The sequence below is a fragment of the Convolutriloba macropyga genome, chromosome 7 (assembly GCF_964194025.1).
Source record: "Convolutriloba macropyga chromosome 7, txConMacr16.3, whole genome shotgun sequence".
NCBI lineage: Eukaryota > Metazoa > Xenacoelomorpha > Acoela > Convolutidae > Convolutriloba > Convolutriloba macropyga.
This window is the reverse complement of record NC_134474.1, coordinates 70138401-70157831: the sequence shown is the minus strand read 5'-3', so window position 1 is coordinate 70157831 and position 19431 is coordinate 70138401. Positions and strand designations below refer to the sequence as shown.

Sequence of the window (19431 nt, the reverse complement as noted above, 5' to 3'; positions counted from 1 at the left end):
AGAAGCATACAGCATATTTGGACTTGTCGAGGCTGAAAAAGTTTTGAACGACGAAAACTTATAGTTAAACTTTGCATATGAAGCTACAAACTTTTCTTATTGTAAGACATTCATATAACAAAATCTGTGAATGAAAATTTGTTTGATTTTGAGTGAGTGATACACTCTATTCTTGTTATGAGGGGGGAAGTGTGAGTGTAACAAATTTATAAAAAATGAATTAAAAACCTTGGGTTCCTTGGTTAAAGATTGAGTTTAAAACTTGATTTATTACCTGATTTATGGCTGACACAACTTTGATAGGTACCAGAAAAGAAAATAGACATTTGATTAGACAAGCTCCGGCTTCGAGCGAAATCAACATAACTGGCATATCTTTGTTGACTTGATTAATTTACCACGAGGATAGAACTGATTGGGTACCAACCAAAGCGAGGATTTAAATTATTCATTGAACACCAAAACTATCATCAGAGCTGACCACTCTATGAATTCTTAATTTATTTAAACCGACTTTTCTTCACATTGATCTACTTAATAATTTCTAACCTTGCATTTTGAACAAGTACCACGCTCAATTAGCCAAAGACATAGAGAATTGCGCACGGGCGGCTATTATAGTGAGTTTTTGCGAATGTTCCTTGTTTTTACATAATGGTTTACTAAGCAATGACCCGTGATCTGGATCTGAAAGGTGCATAACGTTTTAGGGGGGGGGGGGGGGTTAAAGTGAAAAGGAAGGGGGGGGTACAAAGCTCTTTCGCTTTAGAGCGCCCCAGTCTTGTGGTCAGTTAACCTATAGCCACCTAACTTGCTGATTATACCATAATTGTGGTCTGTAACTTTATTGGGGGGGGGGGGGTAAAGTGCGAAAGGGATCTTTTCCGTTTGTGCCCCCCAGCTTAGTGGGTGCATATTATTTGCAACCCCCAGATGCACGTGCAATATTTTTACATAATGATTTACTATGTAATGACACGTGCTCTGTAACTGGGGTGAGCATAACGTACTGGGGGGGGGGGGGGCACAAACGGAAAAGATCCTGCGAAAGACCCGGAAAATTTTATTTTTACTTACTACTTTTCCATACTTTCCAATAAGCAAAAAACTTGAAGGTGTGCATTCTTATTGTTTCAGATGGATGAAATTGATGGTGCTATAAATGAACCAGTGAAAGACAATCCGCGCAGTGGGTACACGCTCTACTCATTCAATAGACAACCCTGGATAGTGAAAAACAAATATGACAGATTAGAACCTCTGAATGTGGGAGCATTTGGAGCTGTTTGGTTAGTATTATCATTGCAAATTCCAATCGCGATTAATAATCACAAAAGAAGCCAGCATGCAAAGCAAGAGTTCTTGAAGTCAGAGTGTGCGATGATAAGTAAATAGCTTCCGATGATGCGCGTGTGTAAGCTTCGCAAATCCTATGTTAATCGTGGGAAGGTTAATAAAGGGTCACTAGGTTCCAAGTTTCTTTAGGTTTTGAGCATTTCTATGATGTTCAGAATTACCATAGCCAGCAGGGATTTGGAAAAATTAATAGCAATTTATTGGCTGAACAAAAAGAGGAGCAATCAATAATTTTAATTGGCAAAACATCAATTATTGCAATAAGTGCAATTATTGATCAATCGAATTATTTTTTTTTCGCAGATTTAAAAATAATTTTGTCTTGATTTAACCAAAAATGTACGCAAATGGTTATATTATCAGAATTATTCGATTTCTAATCAACGTCAAAAACTTTTTTAACACCCAAATGTACCAAATTACATGCGATCTCTGACAGAAGTTTGTGATCTGAGAACTTTTCTCTAGTGGCGGGTTTGCGACCTGGAAAAACGTTGCTTCAATTTTCGCAAAGTATTGGGCAATTAATTGGGTCGTTCCAATCAATTGTTGCAATTAGAATAGAGTGAACAATCAATTATTGCAATCAATTAATTGCCAATTATTGCAATTAAACTTAATTTTTCAAAATCCCTGATACCCAGCTGATGAATCAATAAATCAACTTATTGAGCTTGATTCTTGAAGAACTTCTTCTAAATGCGTGTCTTTTGCAAATTTTTCGTTGGAGTGTTTGGACTTTTCGTGTGACTTTACGCCTCTGACGTTTTCTGAAAATGATCTATGGTCTTGGCGACTACTGTGTTATTGTGAAAACTGCACCACTAAGGGAAGAATCAGAAGTCATTAGTGAACGATACTCAGAAGTCATTAATTTTATCTGTACCCGTGTCAGTTTTAGTCTTTTAAAGAGAACTATTTTATGCATTCGTGGATGTTGAGGTCAAAAGTTCAAAACGCCAGATGACATCAGCATAGAAACTTCCAATGTAGAAGTCAGATCCTAATTATCTCAAATTTTTAATTTATTGCAACCATATGGCCTCTAATGACACATAGTCTTCGCATTCAATGCCAAAACGACCTCTAAATGACCTCACGTTGACCTCCAAGGACTGAAGCCAAGCTGCATGTTCCAAAACCATATCATAGATAACTAGTTTTTTTTTCATGGCTGGTGCTGCTGCGAGCACATTAAAACCCTGTTCATTTGCTTTTGCTCTTCGCCTCAACCGCCTTGCATTAACGTTTGCTCTTTCTGTTTCTTTCATGTTATTTTGAAATTTGTGAGCCATTACGACATTTATAATTCAAGTCTTTAAAAAAAACTAAGGGAAGACTGGACTCATTGAAACTCTAATTTCACTATGGAGCAAAGGTTCCCCTGGGTAAAAAATCCCTAAAGCTTTTTCTACTAATACTATACAAAATCGATGACAAACATTGCTTTGATCATCATGCAATCTTCACCATGCTAATTGAAATTGATGTTGTTAAAATTGAAGCGGGCTATAAAACAAAATGTTTTTAAAAATCGGATTCGAAAAGTTTGAACCCAGCTACCATTGTAAAGCCGTTCCAACCGTACTGCTACAGCAATGTCTCTAATGATAAATCATATTTATGACTTGATTTAAGACGATATCCATGCTCACATTCCACAGGTAACTAGGCATTGTCAATGCCTTCCGGAAATTAGCTGGAGACATCACACCTCAAAAGAAAAAGTTGAACACAGTAACCGAAATAGAATTATATCCACCTGAGCAGACTTATGAAGGTTAAACATTGAAAAATGAATATTGTCCGAAGAAGATTGCAGATTTGAGACAGCATCATCAAATTTAGTCTCAGCTTACTCATAATTGATGATCTCTTCAGAGCTATTATGGATATCCTGGCAATAATAATTCTTTCCAGCCCTGTGAACAAAACTTTTCTGCACACGTTTGTGTGAACAACCATAGAATTTTTTTTTACATTCATTGAGAACGTTATCTGACAAAGACCTTTTTTTGTTTTTGCAATAAAGCAAACAAGTTTTCTTTTCTTCCACAATCAAACCGAATTATTGGGTATTCAATATCTGGACTTCAAACTGGTGAGACCAAACCAATTTAACCTTTAATTTAATATAGTGTCATTTTCAGGGCGAGTCTTTTTTTTCTGGTTTATGCAGGAATAACTAAAACCAATCACCCTAAAGCATAGATATCAATATGACAGATACTATTTCGGTTTTGTCAAAATGGACAAAAGAGAAACCAGTAAGCGAGGTGATGCAACTAAGAAATCAAAGAAGGGAGTCATTTAACTTAGCAAACAAGAATCAAGACAATAACCAAGAATTGGATAGACTTAAGCTCGAATTGGAACATCAGAAAGAACTTTATAATCAAGCTCAATCTGAGATTCAATTTTTGAGGAGTCAGAGTTATAAATTAATATCAAATTTAATTAGCGAAAAAACAGTAGAAAAAGATGTCGTGAAATCTACTGTCAACCGTCATTTTTATCCAAAGTTTGTTCCTCGTTTCACAAAACAGTTAATTCTTTCTGACAGCTCGTATAAACTGGTTAATAAAATAAAGCCCTACAAAGTAGCGATTTGTAAATTACCCAAGGTAAAAAACGGCAGTTTTGGACGCGAAACTAACAATAATGAAATAACCAAATTTAACCGGGCTTTAGACGATATTGCAGATGTTTTACGCGGCGAGTTCCAAAATACCGACATAAAAGTTCTGGATTATAATTTGGAAAAAGCAGATATTCGTATTGATGGCATTCATCCTAATCAAAATGGAATCCAGAAAATGGTTTTTAGCTTAAGAAATTACATATCAAGTGTGGGGTATCAACCTTCTGTCAGCAACGTATCTATGAGACAAATCAAAAAGCAGCCAATAGATAATGTTGTCAATAACTGGAACAGAAGTGGTCATATGGGATATAATGCGTTTGGGTGACTTTGAAAAATATGTTTTCCTATTGGAAATTTCTCGTGTTTTTTTGCCTTCTTTTTTCTTGCAGAAAATAAAAAGTGTAAGTGTTCAATCAAATGTCACCCAAGCACTTCAATTTATTTGATTTTTAAAAACAAAACAATGGTTAATAATGTATGTCTTGGATTTTGGTCTTACTATTTATCAGTTCCTAACTAAAACTTACTTAATTTTACTTTGCGGCGATGTCGAATCTAATCCAGGGCCCAATTTACTTAATTTACAAACATTCGAAGGCTACGAAAAACATAAGGCAAATGCAAACTTGCATCCATGTTTTGTATACACAATTATTAGAAGCGTTAACAACAAACACGAAGAAATTTCGGATTTTTTGCAGCAGCAGAACAGACAAACATGCTTTATTGTTACTGAAACATGGATAAACGATTATCAGAAGATACCCGTCAATTTTTTAAGCAACAATCACCACTTTGTTCATCAAAGCAGATCAAAATTGACGCAGTGAACGAGATGTGGTGGATTTGGAATATGGGTACCAAATACATTCAAACTTAAAATACGGAATGATCTCAACTCTATTAACAGAAGTTTTTTGAATCACTATGGCTTGAAATAAAAGCATCGTTTAAGGAAAAACTTCTAGTAAACGTTTCTTATTGTTCCAACAAAAACTTGGGCGAAATTTTTCTAGAAGAGTTGACATCAGAAATTTCAGGCGCATATTCAATAACAGATAACGTAATGCTATTCGGATACTATAACATCAATTTTTTCAATCAAAGAGAAAGAGAGTTATTGACAGAATTTGCTTCCAACAATGGGGTTGATATAGTAAAAAAATACTCCAACCTGGACAAATGGAAATCAGGAAACACTGATTGATCACTGCTTAACAACAAAACACCAAATTTTTGATACAACTGTTATCGAGCAGTTATTTGGAAGTGATCATTTTATACAGATTTTCCTTTCGTCACTGGATATCTATTCTGAAAACAACAAAACGCAGTTTTTTTTTACAGGGATACTAGCCAATTTAGTAGAGCTAATCTTAACAAAAAAATTGCATCCGCGGACTGGAGTCCCATGTATCAACAAAACAATGCAAACTCAACTTTTGAAAAATTTTCAAATATGTTTGAAAATATTCTGAATAATGTAGCTCCCATTAAAATAGGAGAGCCATCGTCAAAGTCAACAAAAAAGAAATGGTTATCCAGAGAAATATTGAATCTTATCAACGAAAAGCACAGGCTTTTCAATATTTGGAAGGAAATAAGAGACGTTGACACATATAACAAATACAAAAGAATAAGAAACCATACATACAGACTACTTAGAAGAGCGAGTCACAATTATTCACAGAAATTGTTCGAAAGTCTTCCCGATTTAAAACAACAGTGGAAATTCGTTAAAACAAAGGTAAAGCATGAGGATAAAAATAGCGAAATTTCTAGAATTCGGTTCAAACAAGATATTTTAAGACAAAAAAGAAATCGCTAACACAATTAATATTTGTTTTTCTAAATTAGGTTTATACGAAGGCGAGACAGAAATGGTTGAGCTACCGGACTATGATTTTGACAAAACTTAGTTTTCCTTCAGACATATAACGAGAAAAGAACTGTTTACTGTAATTGATCAATTACCACAAAACAAAGCAGCGGGTCCTGGATTACTTACTACATGGTCCTTCAAGTGTAGCAAAATGTCTATTGGAACACATCTACAGTTTGCAATAAACGAATGCATATCAAATGTTTTTCCTGATGTACTTAAAAAGCATATGTAACTCCAATTTACAAAAAAGGTGATCCACTGGAAGCAGAAAACTAACGACCAATTTCAGTTACACCGACTCTTGCAAAAATTTTTGAAAGACTTTTGCTCCAACAAATGCTAGAACATGTTGAAAAGTATGAAATAATCAATAAAAATCAGTTTGGGTTTCTGAAAAGAAAAGCTTTGAATGATACAGTAATATCGTTGACAGAATCAGTGAACAGTTTGTTAGAAGAAAACGAAACCGTTGTTAGTATATTCCTGGATTTGGCCAAAGCTTTTTTTAACTCAATATCTCACAAATTTTTTCTCGAAAAAATTGCAAAATATGGATTTAGTACGGAATCAATTGCAATGCCCGAATCGTTTTTATCTAACAGAAAACAATGCGTAAAGAACGGCATTGAATATTCGAACTGGGTGACAATCAATCACGGAGTACCGCAAGGAACAGTTCCCGGACCTTTAATTTTTATAATGTATATCAACGATTTCCCAGAAAAAATGAAAAAAGAGAGGAGGTTTTACAGTTCGCAGATGACACATGCATTATTTGTCATTCCAAATCCGATGAAAATCTTTTATGCGAAATTAACAGTGTATTTGAAAATACTGACAGTTATATGAGGCAAAATATGCTAACTTTAAACCGAGATAAAACAGAAATTGTGGTGCCAGTGTTTGACAGTGTGTTTGACAGTGCAAGAGATCTATTATTGAAAGACAAAATTTTACCAGCAGAGCTTTTCATTAAAAACGTTTGTCTTCTTAAATTTTTTGACCTCTCACAATATGAAGAGCAGTCGAGAAACCAAAAACTCCTCATTCAGGATTTTTGAAAAGTACGAATTGACCAAAAACTCCAGAACTCTCCAGTGCTTTCCAAAGAATAAGTGCCAATCCAAATGGAGTGACAGGTCACTGATTAGAAATTTTTCTAGGAAGTGGAATAATTTGCCAATTGAAATCCGAAAAGAGAAAACTAAAAATAAATTTAAGGAAAAACTAAGCAGCGAAATGGTCAAACTGCATGAACGTGTTCCAATAGATAGACAAGTAAGAGGCTTTAGAAAATTGTTCTACTGAAGTATAAAGACCAAACTATTCATATATTTACGAGGCGATTTTGAAAATGTAAATATTTAACCAAACGTTTTTGTTGTGGTTATAACTTAAATTTTACATTTTTGAAGATTAAAAAAAAATTGAAAGTAGAAACAGATCAAGCAAAAACAGATCTGTTTAACAACTTCTTCGCAAGCTTTTGAACACAAAAGAGGGTAACTGTCAATTGTAAAATTGCGTCTTATCTTACAAGAAGAAAAATAACAGCTAGGAGCAACCAGGATCTGATGACTTTGGAAATTTTCAAAGAACGGAACAAAGCAGACTTTGCTTGTATCTGTCAGTCTGTATCTATTTTGTCTCTAAAATCCTCGAACGTATTCTTTTCAACTCATTCAATTTCTCTTCATTTTATCTGCAATCAAATGAGACCTTTGTAAAATTACATTACGGATTCAGAAGACAGCGTTCAACAACGGTGCAACTTCTGATCTTCTTGGACTTGGATTACCGAAACTGGACGATGCCAACAAAAAAGCTTGCGTAACTTTAACTAAAGATCTCGGGTTTCACTATACACTGATTGAAAAACCAGCTGGTATTATTGCTGGTGAAACTTCTCAATTATAATAGCTAGCTATTTAGACAATAGAAGTCAGAACTTGTATACATCAGCCACATCCAGCGGGGTCACACAGGAACGGATCCCTGGACAACCATTGGTTCTTCTTTTTGACTCCCCCAATATGATATTGAAAGCCACCGTTTTGTTGATGACTTCAAGATCATCGCTAATAAGCCAGAGCAAGACACGAGGAAAACTGCGGTCCAAAACAATAAGACTACCCCTGAATTCAAAAAATGAACGCTCCTCTCATTTAAAAAAGGCAATTTATGAGCATTACTGAAACGAATATAGAAAATGTCAATTCAGTGTGATTTTATAGTTTTCTACATTTTTCTGCTTTCTTTCAAATTAAACAAAACTCACCAAAGTTCAGCTCCTGTAAAACATACTAACTTAATATATCAGGATATTTAGTTCCTATCGTGACGTACTGCCTCAAGCTTGGCTACGCAACATAAATAACATTGAGAAAATTGAATATAAACAGAAGAACTACGAATTGGATCCTTCAAAATAATGATTAATTGCTGTTGAACGAAGTTCATAGCAATTATTGTAAACGTTTTGGTCTTCTTCACGCAAATTTTTTGCTTGACCGTGTTTGCGCTTTTCTTCTAGAACATTCTTTGACTTCTCAAGTGACTTTTTCACTCGTTCGTTCTTCATTTTTGAGCGATCTCTATTGCTCTCACTCCGAAGTAAAGCTTGTTGCGAATATAAAACTGGTTGCAGCATATGAGTAAGAACGGCTTGATAGCCGACCGGGCAGTGCATTTGGTTAGGCACAATAGTTCGAATCCCGGCGTGGTCGAAGTATTTTCCGCTCGCCTGTCGTTCGAGAGCAAATCTTCCGACATTAGTCGGTTTATGTTAGTAAAATGCAATTGGCTGAAAGATTGAGTTTTCCCATTCTACTACGAATTTGCATTTACCTCAAGTTGCAAGACTTGTGACTTTCCGATCAATCTTGAATTGAAAATAGGGCATAAATTTTGTGCAGATCAAGCCAGATTCAAATGGCACTAGGCAGAATCAGAGGGGAGAGCTTAAAATAGCCAAAACAAGACTTGGATGATAAAAGTCTGTACTTTTTAATAATGTTTTACAACATCTTGTAAAAGGCTGACGACTAATACGGAAATTATTAGATGAAAAGACGGTTAAAAATAACAGAAATGGACGGGAACTTTTTTTACCTTTGGCATCAGTGAATTCACGTGGATCATAATTTGTAAAATATGAATAAGGACTGACAACTGGAATGCGGAATCACTCGCTGGAGTTCCCAAACGCCTGATCCACTACTACTGCTGCTAATACTAAAACCTATTGTCTTTAAATTTTCTGTAAATTTTGTCTTCATTAATTTTTTTTCTGTGAAACAAAAGCTAAGGAAAAACTATGCACATCCTAGCAAAGGTAATCTAGAAGTCATTTGGCTGGCAATGTGATAAACTATATTAATAATAATAACAGGTAATAAATGAGTCCATAGGCTGAAAGGAATCCACTGATAATTTGTTTTTGAGGTCGTATGTGTTTTTATTCATGCCAAATTTTGCGGGGTCGGTTTTTTTGCCTTATCGATTGGCTTCTAGAGTCCAGCCTTGACTGGATTCATTTGATGGCGCTTTACTACTACAAGTCAAATAAAAGTACTACAGAATGGGTTGACTTTATCGTCTTAATTTTTTGCAGGTGTCTGATAACTTCAAAACTAGAGACTTTAATGCCCCCTATGCAAGTCAAATTTCGTTAGAGCGGGCTATAATCAACCCGATTATGATTGGAATCAAACTAAGACCCCAATTTTGCTATGAATGCGTTCGGCCTTACATTAGGCGGTTATCTCAATCCTTTTCTATTCAAATTAATTCAGAAGCAATGCGAGAAACTAGAACTCAGAACCAGAATCATAAATATTTTTTCTTTTGCTACTGGATGAAATTAAGTGTTAATTTAGTCGATGAAACTGAACTTTTTCGTTAAAAATGCGAATGACATCAATGTTTTTAAAATATGTTTTCCTCAAGTAGATTTTTACTTGCATTTTCTTGTTTTTGTTTATTAATAGCCGCCGTCAGCCTATCAACGGCTATTATTTAGGCGCTCTCCTTTTTTAAATTTGTTTTACCTTTTGATCACGTTTTGTTTCAATGTAGTGAATACTGTCAAAGTCAAAACAATAAAATTAAAAGAAACGGCATAAACTGATAAAGCCCGGTCATTATCATAGTGCAATAGGTTGTCAAAGTTCATTAAAGCGATTGCGAGCTGGCATTAGTATTATGCTTAATAATGTTCAGTTTCGAAGCCGAATTAACTGTAATAAATAGCCGCGTCCTCAATTCCAGGCGGCTATTATAGCGCTCCTATTTTTTTTACAATTCAGAGTTGGATTGTATTGGTGCTCTGTCTTTTTTATTTTGGTAAGATGTTTTCACACCTGTTTTCATGACTTTGAGCTTTCAAAACGGGATAAACAGGTAAATCTCAGCGGGCATCAAGTTTCATTAGAGGCCCGCGTTTAGTAGTCCCTCAAGTACTCAGAGTGCTGAAGCTACTGGGAAGGCCGTAATTCAAGGTTAACAGGTCATTTTCAGAAGTTTTTGAGCCCAAAATGTTGCAATTTTTTTGTCTTTTCGGATTTTTGTTGGACCAGTCTGAAAATGAGGTTTGTAAAAGTTGGTAAAGCTCTTTTGCAAGACGTAATTACTTTTTATGGCCATTTTAAGAGCTATATGTACTGCTACACCAAACATAAACACGGTAATTTATTCTAATTTTTTTGAATATTTTTGTTGTTTCAGCTCTTGGTGTCACAATAATAGGTTATTTTACAGTTTCTAGTGGTAATGTAATGGTTTTCAACTTCATAAATTTTAGCAATTTTTTTTTATAAAACTTTTTTCCAATTTTCTGACAATAATTGTCATTATTCAAGTTTTCCAGCTCCGGGGGTCAAGAAATCTCGTCTAGGATTTGCTAATAGTTTACTGCAAAATTTTTATTGGCCATGGCATCAGCCAATTTTTTCAAATTTTTGAAAATTGTTGTCGATTTTTAGGTTTCTGTAACCTGAACAGCCAAAACATTTCCTTTAGGTTTTGATAATAGGTTACTGCATAGTTTCTAGTTGTAATGTGCAATGTGTTTCAAGATTTTAATTTTACAAATTTTATCGATTTTCAAATTGTAATTTTTTCTTTGACTTCTTGAAATTTAAGTCTTTTTCCTAAGTGGCCAGGGGTTTGCTGCCATTGAGTTTGCTAGCATGTTATTGCAGAGTTTCTAGTAGCAACAAAATAGTTTTCTGTTTTTTAGATTGCAAATATAAGTATTTTTTTAAATAAAGCTTGCAATTTAACATTTTTTGATTGCTTTCAAATTTTTTGAATTTTGTCATTTTCTGAGTTTAACTATCTTTATTGGCCAACGAAACTGTTTAAATGATGCAGATGAGTTACAAGACAGAACTCCACAGAGAAAAAATGAATTTGAACATTTTTTCCAGACACATTTTTGAAAAATATCTTTCAATTTTTCCTTTTCATTTGAAGCATTTGTCACATTTCTTTTTTGAAGCATTTGTCATTTTTTTTCGAGATTATCTACCTTTAGTTTCAAATTAATCTTTTTCAAGTCTTTTGCGTGAGTTAATGACTATATTGCACTGTGTCATAAATGGTCTTCAGGTTAAAAGCTTGAAGAGTTTTAGGAATAATTGTTTTTTTGTTTAGTTTGATTCTTTGTTTCTCAACTTTCGAGATTTCGTCTTTTTGGCTGGGATTGTTCAATTGATCTGCTGGTCAGGTATATAAGGTCTGTTTTTCATTCAATTCCTTGGATTGTAATTCAGGTCTTGTTCTGCTATGTTTTTTTACTTCGTCTAACAGATATTTGTTTCGTCTTAACCTGACGTCTTGGAATTTACTTTTTCAATGACTTACCTCACTCAAAAAAATGACTTCTGAACTCACTTATGGAACTTTATATTTTATGAACATTTACTTGTTAAAGATCAATAGTGTGCATCTAAGTAGTGCCAAACATATATGCCCTAATTCTTGATTATTAGAGTCTTGAGTTTTTGTTTTCAAATATTAATTTTGGGATCTTCTCCGTTTGTGCCCCCAGTATGTTATGCGCCCCCCAGTTAGAGCACATGCCATTACATAGTAAGTCATTATGTAAAAAATTTTGCACGTGCATCTGAGGGGTGCAAATAATATGCGCCCACTAAGCTGAGGGGGCACAAACGGAAAAGATCCTAATTTTGAAAAGCCCTATTAGGGCTTTCTCCTTATAGAGCTTTTGTATATCATAAAAATAACCGTCCGAAGCTAACCCAAAAAGTCTAGTGGTCTATTAAAGGACTGGTGGTCGATCTGTCTATCTAATATCTTAAGTTGTTTCAATTCATTGAAGGCCCCAAGCGTTTATCGCGGCTATTTTCCGGCATTCTGCCGGCTATGTTTCTAAAGTCGAACCGAATATGCAGAATTTGCACACCAAATAAAAACATTTTGACACTTAGAATAATTCTGTGAATTTTCATCTTTTTTTTTTCCTTTTTCTGTTTATCCCAATGTGCGTCAACCGGGTCAATGGCGGCTAATTTGCTGCAATTTGTCGGCTTTTTTTAGTTTTCCACGAATTGTTTAATTTAATGTGGGCTGTGTTTAGTTTAATTTCCGAGAAATGTTGTTTTCAAAATGATTCTGAGAAACACCGCAGATACTATTAATTGGAATCGAAATATCGACTCAGCTGACACTGTACCGATTCACAAAGACGTGAATTTTACTGAGTCTTCAGGGTGTATTTTGTTCCTTGTTTCATCTGCAATAGGATAAGTTTACTTTCTTGAAGTTTTTGAATCTTTTTGGGAGTTTTTTGTCGTCAGGTTTCAAGGTATCTGTGTCACGTGGGGAGGTTTTCAATTCTGCTGTAACAGGTACCGCAATGTTTAGAGTTTTCTACTGTTTTTGCAATTTGAAAATCTTAAGTAGAAATTGGTAATGCAGAAAAAGGAGCCATTCTTCATGAAGTATGTTGTGATTTGAGGCACAATGAAAAAAATGTCTTCTTCTAACTTGTTTTCTCTTTAAAGAAAAATACTAAATAAAGATCGATTCGTTAGAATTAGACAACTTTATCGCTGATGTAAGGGTGTACTTTAATTGCGCTGTCTCTTGTATTGCGCTGTCTCTAATTGCGCTGTCTCTTGATCAACAATAGTTCTCGTAAAACGTGGGCGCAGAAAGTTCCACTTTTTTCCTTCGACAAAAAGAAAAATGGAGAATTGCCGCAATTTTTCAATAAACGAAATACATGAGTGGAAAGCTATCATCTGGAAGTTTTTTTGAGTGTACAAGCGCAAACATTTCAGAACAAGCCAAACCAAATACTTGTCCTTTGGCAATCAGTTTGTTTTTATTGGGCTACTATTTCAGAATAAATGAAAATTGTGATCGAAGTTCAATTATTGAACATAGTTCCATCATCAAAACTATTGCTTAGGCTAACTAATTTTTTTTGGCTTCATCTTTCACTAGCTTTTATTATCAAGACAATTTTTGACAGGCTTTTGAACCCAAAAAATCGTTCACTGGCTTTTAAAACCAAGACAGATTAGTGAATTTTAAACCGCTGAGCCAAATTTAGCCGTGGGAAGTCCACTACAGTTCTTCAATCACAGAAGACAAACAGGAGAAAACTTCAACAAAATTTAATAACGATCTGTGTTAAATTTTGAAAATTGTATTCACGGTATCTTTAAAACCACAATATTATATTAAGCAACTGATAGGCTAATCAGAACCTAGGGATTTTTTTGACGCTGAATTTTACTGAAGCTTCAAATGATAGAAAACAAACAATTCAGACCAAAAATTTGAAAAAAAAGTTTACGAAGAAGTAAAATTTGTTTTTTTTATGCTGCAATTTATTAATGCTGCAGATTAACAATTTTGGAAAAATTGTTTCACAAATAGGTTTTACAAATTCGTCAAAAAAATTGTGGTGTAAATGCCTTGAGAATAGCAGAATTCGCCAATAACCATAATTTCGAAAAATTTGCATGCGAGGAAAATCTTTGACTCCACAAATATTAGATAAGAAAAGAAATTGCTAATTTTTCAAGGAAAAGTTTTGGTGTGATAATATTAAGCCGATATTGTTTATTTTAAACCTAAGAAGATGATCTATTTTTTAAGCCACTATCATCAACTTTCAAAGTAAACATCCCATGGATAATTTAAAACAGCAGTTTCAATCAGATTAATTCGTCTATTTTTTTTAAATGTCTATTTCATCAAAAAATTATGTCAAGGTTTGCTCTAACAAAACATTCGGCTGAAAAACTCCCAATTTGACCTCTTCCATGTGAGCTTTCATTTGGTACCACGCATCTTTCTATGGGTGCGTTCAAAGTTTTCCGATTTGGTCTAGAGTATAAAAAGCCAGCGTCGCATAATTTTTCCGCCTTTTCTGAAGAAATGAAGTAAAATAAAAAGGACGTAAAAGTGTTCTGATCTCTCCTGTAACGTAGTTGGCTAATGATCTCTTCAATCGTTTTTCCTAAGAAAATGTAGAAAAATGGGTTGTTCTCATGCAGCAAAAAATAAACAGCCAGCAAATAAAGCTTTTGGCAATTATTGGCTTCTGGGTTGAGAAAAGGGTCGAACATTTGGAAAAAGATAAAAAAAGAGGAGTCAGTAAGTTAGAACTGAAATAGACTCAAATGGTTTAAAATTCTGACACCAATTTGTGGTGTACGGAGTCAATACATCCAAGAATTTGCAACTGCTTGTTTTAGTAGAGCGACTGACTTGAGCTCCGGGCAAGATGTGGCCATCAAGCGTCTTAACCAGCCATTCCAACATGCAGAGACAGCCAAGAGGGCACTGAGGGAGTTGCGACTCCTCAAATTCTTTCAAGACCATGAGAACCTGTTGACTGTTGTGGATGCCTTCACTGCAGCTGAGACGAAGGAGCAAATGGACGATCTGTTAGTTTCGTATCTCTCAGTAAATGATGGACGACTTTTTGCAACCATTTCGGATCTATCCCCCCCGCGCCCCAGTGTTTTTAGGACCCCTACTTACAAATTGTATTGCTATATAGCACGTTACTATGTTAAATTTAACACGTGCCTCGGGGGAGGGGGGCGTAAAAGTTCTATACTCACTATGCCACGGGGAATGAGGCAAAATAGATAATAATTTCTTTCATTCAGAGAAAAGTTTTAAAATGCACTATTTTACTCTCATGAAGCGTAGCCTGTGCGCTTTTCTGTCTGTGGTATTTTGAGGTTTAAGGATCAACTTTTGATTGGTAATTTTGAGGGATTAGAAAGTACCTGAATGATTGGTAGAGGTCAGCAATGTTAAGGGAGTTTCTTGTTTATAATTTTTCTATTTCGTTTTTAAGTTTTTCTATTTGGTTACATGGCAATTGTAGATGCTTATAGCCTACTGTGTCGAAGTAATCGTCAGCTTTACCACCGTGGTATTATAGTTTTCAAAACTTGCGCTCATCCCATGTTATAATATGACCTCATATAATTGATAATTTTGCACCTTTACTATACATTCTAATGTAACCACTGCTGTTGTAAGGGGAAAGAGAGGCAGTCCAAATTTTGATTTTTTTGTCTATTAGATATTAAGTAATGGTTAAGTGACTCTGCTTGAAGTCACTGAGAATTTCTGGCGTTTATCGAGAACCGCGAAGCGGTTGGGGATATTAAGTGAGAATTTCGAAGTGACTTCCGCAGAGTCACTTAACCATGCTTAAAACACGAAACGCGCACCTTTTAAAATGACGAAAGTCAACGAGATTCAACTTCTGGCTAAGTAGCAACTTCTGGCATTTGAACTTCTGTCACTGCAGTTTTTTGGCATTTTAAAATGTGCACGTGAGTGTTTTGATGTCATTTCAGATACTTCGTGACAGTTCTGATGCAAGCAGACTTGAGTAATGTGTTGAGGTCTGACGAAATGCTGTCTGCAGAACACGTCATGTTTTTCCTCTATCAGATCATCAGAGGCCTCAAATTCCTTCACTCGGCTGGTATCATCCATAGGGTGGGTGTTTTCATTTCACCTGAACAAATTTCAGCGCGTTGCTCTCAACATTTACGAGTGATAGCATTGACTGTCAGTCTTTGAAGTGGGTCTGATTTTAACATTTTTAATTAATTTGTGGTAGATATTGCTCAAAATTAGATTATAGAAGATTATTTTCATCATCTTGAACTAATAAGTCGTCGATATTGGATTTCAACTGACCAATTTGATACAATTTTCTGTGTGAAGGGAATTTTTGACCTTGAGCCGTGATCCACTTCCGCAATGATTTGATAACAGAAAGCGACAGAAATATAAGTGAACAGTTAAAACTACTGTGGTATTTTAAAATTTTAAATTCATGATGTCTTGAGGGTTCTGTTTGCATACACATGTAATTACGGGTAGATAATAAAATGGGTGCGTTATGCGCAAATGCGAAATAGAAAAACAGTTGGTTGATGTTTCCCCTCAAAGAACTTGTTGTGTTTCAGGACCTCAAACCAGCCAATATAGCAGTAAATGAAGACTCGATGCTTAAGGTATGAAACTTTATTCTGTTTGTCTAACAAGCTTTGTATCTATTCTGCTTTAAAACTTCATCTCATTTTAGATAATAGACTATGGATTGTCTCGGAGTATCTCAGCAGATCTGACTGGTTATGTAGTGACGAGATACTACAGGGCACCTGAGGTCATGTACAACTTCGAACACTACGATGAAAAAGGTACATTCTGAAATTCGAGAGAACAAAGAAAAACTTCGTTTTGGTGTGCGGTGAATAATTACATATCAAATGAAATTTTAAAAAGTCAGTGGCTTCTGTAAGCAGTGCCTTTGTACTCGTTTCCCGGACTCATGTGTTGATACTTGATTTCCGTCAAGAGTAAACAAATCACTGAGAACTCTTGGCTTATTTTTTAGTTTAATGGTAATTACTCGGAGTCGGCTCACATAAGTTTGTGAAACGAGACCCGCCCTGCAATAACACTTGCAATCAAATCTACCCAGCGTCGTCTCCATTGCACAGTTTGACCTTCAGAAACTACGCATTCTAAATTCAGTCCAAGATAGTTCTCAAAAAACTTGGCATCTATGAGCTTTATTACTGTAGGCAGGCCAAGAGCGGTGATCTTTTGAGTCAATATTTTGCTTGTTTTTCGAGTGCACATATTCGAGGCAAAACGTTCTGGTCTCTACTGACTTGAATTCTAAGTAATTTTCTCGGTGCTATATGAACCAACTGGATAGTTATGTGGTAGTATTATCAACTAATTTTAGGAAATTTGACTGCATGAATTTATATTTTCTATATTTATGAACGAATAAAATCTGGATGCTTGATAAAAATGTTCTCGTGTATAGTGGACATGTGGTCAGTGGGGTGTATCTTTGCTGAGATGCTGACTGGGGAGACACTATTTCCAGCAGAAGACCATGTGGATCTCCTCAACAGAATAGTCACACTGTGTGGGAAGCCGTCGGCTGAAGAGATCAGTGACTACATTTCAAACGACGTTTGTAACTTTGTTAAAATGTACTCTTATGCTCATTGTGCATCGTCTCCCATGCTAATCGTGCATAATTATCTAATCAATTAAACTTTTTCATCGGGATTTGCCGTGGTTATGTTTTTAAACCGCTCTCAAACGAAGTTCGTAGCAATTATAGTGGTCCTTGTTTTTTTTGTGATTGAGTCCTTTATGCGAGTTATTCTCCTCTTTTTCGCCTTAGCGACTTTAGAGTTATACAGACTGATCTGTATAACTGATCTGTATCCCGCCCCCTGATCTCACACCCACCCCACCTCAGTCCACTCGTAACTGCGTACTTTCGAGCGCACCCAATTGTTTACTATATTTACATTTATGTGAAAATATTCGCCTATTTAGAAAGATCGTGTTTTAGATTACGGCCTATATGCAAGAGAAGTTCATGAGGATCTTGATTTACATAACCCTTTTAATTCCTCTCAAACGAAGTTTGTAGAAATTTTATTAGTCCTGTTTGTCTTTTTTTTCTTTGCAATTTTTCGCTTGACCTCTTTCTCTCACTCACACTAGCCAAAGTTTTTAGGTGATTTGCTTTATTGGATTTTAATCATACGTGATTTACCTCACTTTAAAATTCGCTGCGTTTTTCTTTTCACTTGTAATTAATGCATAAAAGTAAACCAATTTTAACATTTTTTGAACAAGGAAGAGAATTACATGCTCTCAAACAAAGTTTGTGGCTATTATATTAGTCCTGTGATCTTGTTTATGCAATTTAGGTGATTTGCTTTATTGGATTTTAATCATACGTGATTTACCTCACTTTAAAATTTGCTGCGTTTTTCTTTTCACTTGTAATTAATGCATAAAAGTAAACCAATTTTAACATTTTTTGAACAAGGAAGAGAATTACATGCTCTCAAACAAAGTTTGGGGCTATTATATTAGCCCTGTGATCTTGTTTATGCAATTTTTTGCTAGACTGTGGTGTATGCATTTTTTTGTCTGGTCCTTTTGTCTTTTCGTCCTCGAAAACGGGATAAAGAGGTAGCGCCCGGAGGGCATTAACCGACCTTAGAGCTTTTTAGCTTACTAGACACTAACTATTTATTAATTTCGCATAACTGTTTTGAGGAGTCAATTCCATGGTGTGAAGGTTGATTCACAATCTTGAATCTTCATAAATTTTACCCACCTCAGTCTACCCGCAGTCACCCCCCACCCCACCCCCCCCCCCCCCCCCGGCACCCCCATCAACCCTCAACCCCCTCTGGTTCAGCCCTAACCCCTCCATCGCTTGACACCAACCCACCCCACCCCCGCTCGCCGGTACTTGTCCGGCTTTAGTCGGTTATGTTTGCAGTTTTTTAGCTTAATGGAATTCCTGTCTGTCAATTTGTTTTGTTTTTAATTGCTCTTGAACGAAGTTCATAGCAATTTTTGTTAACGTGGGCCTTTTTTATGCAAAATTTTTGCTTGAAAATTTTGACTTTTCGAGTGACTTTTACGTCCTTGACGTTTTGCGTTTTACATAATCTAAAATTCTCTCAATCACAATTTCAAGCAGCTGAATTCAATTAGCGACAATTAAATGCTAAAAGTCAAATGAAAAGTGCGCCGAAACTGGTGCCATTTGTTACTTTAAATATTAATAGTTGTATATGTTAACCTCTAATGTGGTTATTTATAGCCCACTATTGAACTTCTTAGTCCCATTTAGGTTCCCCCGACTGAAGCAGGCTGCAATTGATTAGAGCTCCCAATAGTCGTTCGAGAGCAATTCTTCGGACGTTTAGTCGTTTGTTTGTTTCTAATTGCAAAAGTCTTGGTAGACTCTCAAAATCATTTGCTATTGTCATTCTCCAATTGTGAGCTACGGGTATATTGGGTTAGAGTCAATTAGGTGTCAATAGAGTTAAACGACAGCAGTTTTGAGGTAATTCGATTTCTGCGCAGTATGTATGGTTTCTGGTTGAAACCAGAAAAAGTACATCAAGGAGTCTTTGAATTCATAAAAACTGCGTTCATTTCATTTTTTGCAATGAGCTTTGGTTGTTCACAGAGC

General features: G+C 35.4%; 1 protein-coding gene across 1 annotated transcript in view; it reads left to right on the top strand.

The window, feature by feature from the left end:
* The window catches only part of LOC142343289 (mitogen-activated protein kinase pmk-1-like), a 137687-nt gene that overhangs the window by 115542 nt on the left and 2714 nt on the right, over positions 1 to 19431 (top strand). Inside the window, exons 2-7 of the mRNA XM_075395096.1 lie at positions 1136 to 1289; positions 14621 to 14812; positions 15746 to 15890; positions 16367 to 16414; positions 16486 to 16600; positions 17239 to 17390. Coding sequence (XP_075251211.1) covers positions 1138 to 1289; positions 14621 to 14812; positions 15746 to 15890; positions 16367 to 16414; positions 16486 to 16600; positions 17239 to 17390 — 804 coding nt within the window. The 5' untranslated portion in view covers positions 1136 to 1137. The remainder of the gene's footprint in view (positions 1 to 1135; positions 1290 to 14620; positions 14813 to 15745; positions 15891 to 16366; positions 16415 to 16485; positions 16601 to 17238; positions 17391 to 19431) is intronic.